Source organism: Podospora anserina, chromosome 3 (genome assembly GCF_000226545.1).
Source record: "Podospora anserina S mat+ genomic DNA chromosome 3, supercontig 2".
Lineage (NCBI taxonomy): Eukaryota > Fungi > Ascomycota > Sordariomycetes > Sordariales > Podosporaceae > Podospora > Podospora anserina.
The window spans coordinates 979,457-981,387 of record NW_001914856.1 but is presented as its reverse complement, the minus strand read 5'-3'; the positions used below and the strand labels follow the sequence as shown (position 1 = coordinate 981,387).

The 1,931-nt window shown below is 55.6% G+C and overlaps 1 protein-coding gene across 1 annotated transcript; it reads left to right on the top strand.

The window, feature by feature from the left end:
• Window positions 1–190: 190 nt before the first annotated feature.
• PODANS_3_4570 (uncharacterized protein) lies at window positions 191–1,888 on the top strand (the record flags this gene model as incomplete). Its single annotated transcript, XM_001909209.1, has 1 exon — window positions 191–1,888. One exon carries the CDS (start codon window positions 191–193, stop codon window positions 1,886–1,888), a length of 1,698 nt encoding a protein of 565 aa, XP_001909244.1.
• Window positions 1,889–1,931: the final 43 nt, after the last annotated feature.

Sequence of the window (1,931 nt, the reverse complement as noted above, 5' to 3'; positions counted from 1 at the left end):
AAATGGTGAATTTGAGGAGGGAAAAAGGGGAGGATGAGACTTTGGGGGGCGGGGGGGGTGCATGATGGGAAGGTGACGGTTTTGGAAGAGACGAGGGGGTTTATTCAGGGGTTTTTGGGAGAGACGGGGGAAGAGAAGGGGTATAGAGATGAGCTGATGAGCGGGAGGACGGTGTACTGGGGATGAGGAGATGCGGATTTGGGGGGTTGCTCAGGAGGGGGACTATGATCGAGATGACAGCGACGAAGGGCAAGGGAGAAAGATGTTGACGGTGGCGAGTTATAACGTTCTCGCTGAGTTTGAGTACCCACAAAAAGAGGACCGGTATCCCCTCCTTGTGAACAACATTCTCGACGACAAGGCCGACGCGGACGCGCTGGTCTTGCAGGAGGTCACGGATGGGTTCCTGTCGTTTCTGCTCAGTGACGAGAGAGTCTCGGATCGGTATCCGTATTGCTCTCACGGACCGCCTGATCAGCCGGGTATGGGGCCGCTGCCGAATTTTCTCAATATGGTTGTCTTGAGCAAGGTCGCCTTTGACTGGGAATCTGTTTCTTTCCAGAGGAAGCACAAGGGTGCTTTGGTGGCTAGGTTTCGACATGTGGGAAAGTGGCAGGGGGATGAGTTCAAGCCGGTTGTGCTGGCAGTGGTTCATCTCAGTCATGGACTTACTGATGGGGCGGTGGCATCGAGGAAGGGGGATATCAAGAGGTTGATTGGGTATTTGGAGGAGAATTATGGGGGGTGTCCTTGGGTGCTGGCTGGGGATTGGAATATTGCTACTTCGAAAGAGGCCATTCAGGAGGCGCTGGAGAAGAAGAATGTTTCGGACCTTACGGTTGAGCAGTGGAAAGGATTGGACACTATTTTCAAGGACGCCGGCTTGGTGGATGCCTGGGAGGTTACTGCTGAGGACAAGGATGGTGGTGCAACATGGGATCCGCCTGTCAATGGTGTTGCGGTGACTTTGAGTGGTGGAAATATCTGGCCACAGCGATATGACCGGATTCTTGTTCGCGGCGAGGATTTTCTCGATGTGAAGGAGTTCAACATGTTTGGTCAGGAAAAGGGCCATGTTGGAGATGCTGTCGAGGAGTCCTTCGCCAGTGACCACTGGGGGATCCGGGCTGTGCTCAGCATTGGAGGGTTTGGAGATGACGAGAAAGAGGAAATGGAACAGGAACAGGAGCCAGAAAACCCGCTTGTTGTGCCTGCTCATCTTGAGAAGGCGCCAAAGGCACTCTCGGGGGCTGGCGGTATCAAGGCTTGTCTCTCCGAGCTGAATGTCACCCCCGGCGAGGAGGAAGCTGCCCAGAGAAGAGAGGCCTTTGAGCTGCTCAAAACTCTCCTTCTCGACGCCACCACTAAGACCCCCGCTGCCGCCAGACTCCAATCTTTTGTAGTCGTCGTTCCCGTGGGATCATACGCTCTCGGAGTATGGACAACGTCATCCGACATCGACGTCTGCTGCATCGGCCCCTTCAGCTCCAACACATTGTTCTCCGTTGCCTCCTCATCCCTCCGCAAAGCCGCCACCCAGGGTGTCCGCAATCTCCGCCGAGTCAAAGCCAACACAGGCACCATGCTCGAGCTCGAAGTCCAAGGCGTCAGAATGGACCTCCAATACTGCCCGGCCGCCTCCGTTGCTCAACAGTGGCCCAACGTCCTCCGGCTCCCAGCCAAAGATCCCGTCTGGTCCCTCGCCCCGCAGACCCTCAACAAGCTCAAAGCCATCCGCGACATTGATTACCTCCGCCGTTCCCTCCCTGATATAGAATCTTTCCGCCTAGCCCACCGCTTCATCAAAACCTGGGCTAGATCCCGTGGTGTCTACTCCGCCTGTTTTAAAGGGCTTCCCCGCTCCTCCTCTCCATCCTCCTCGTTTTAAAGGGGGAGCTTCTTGCCAAATCCAATGTTTCGGTCGAGCTTCC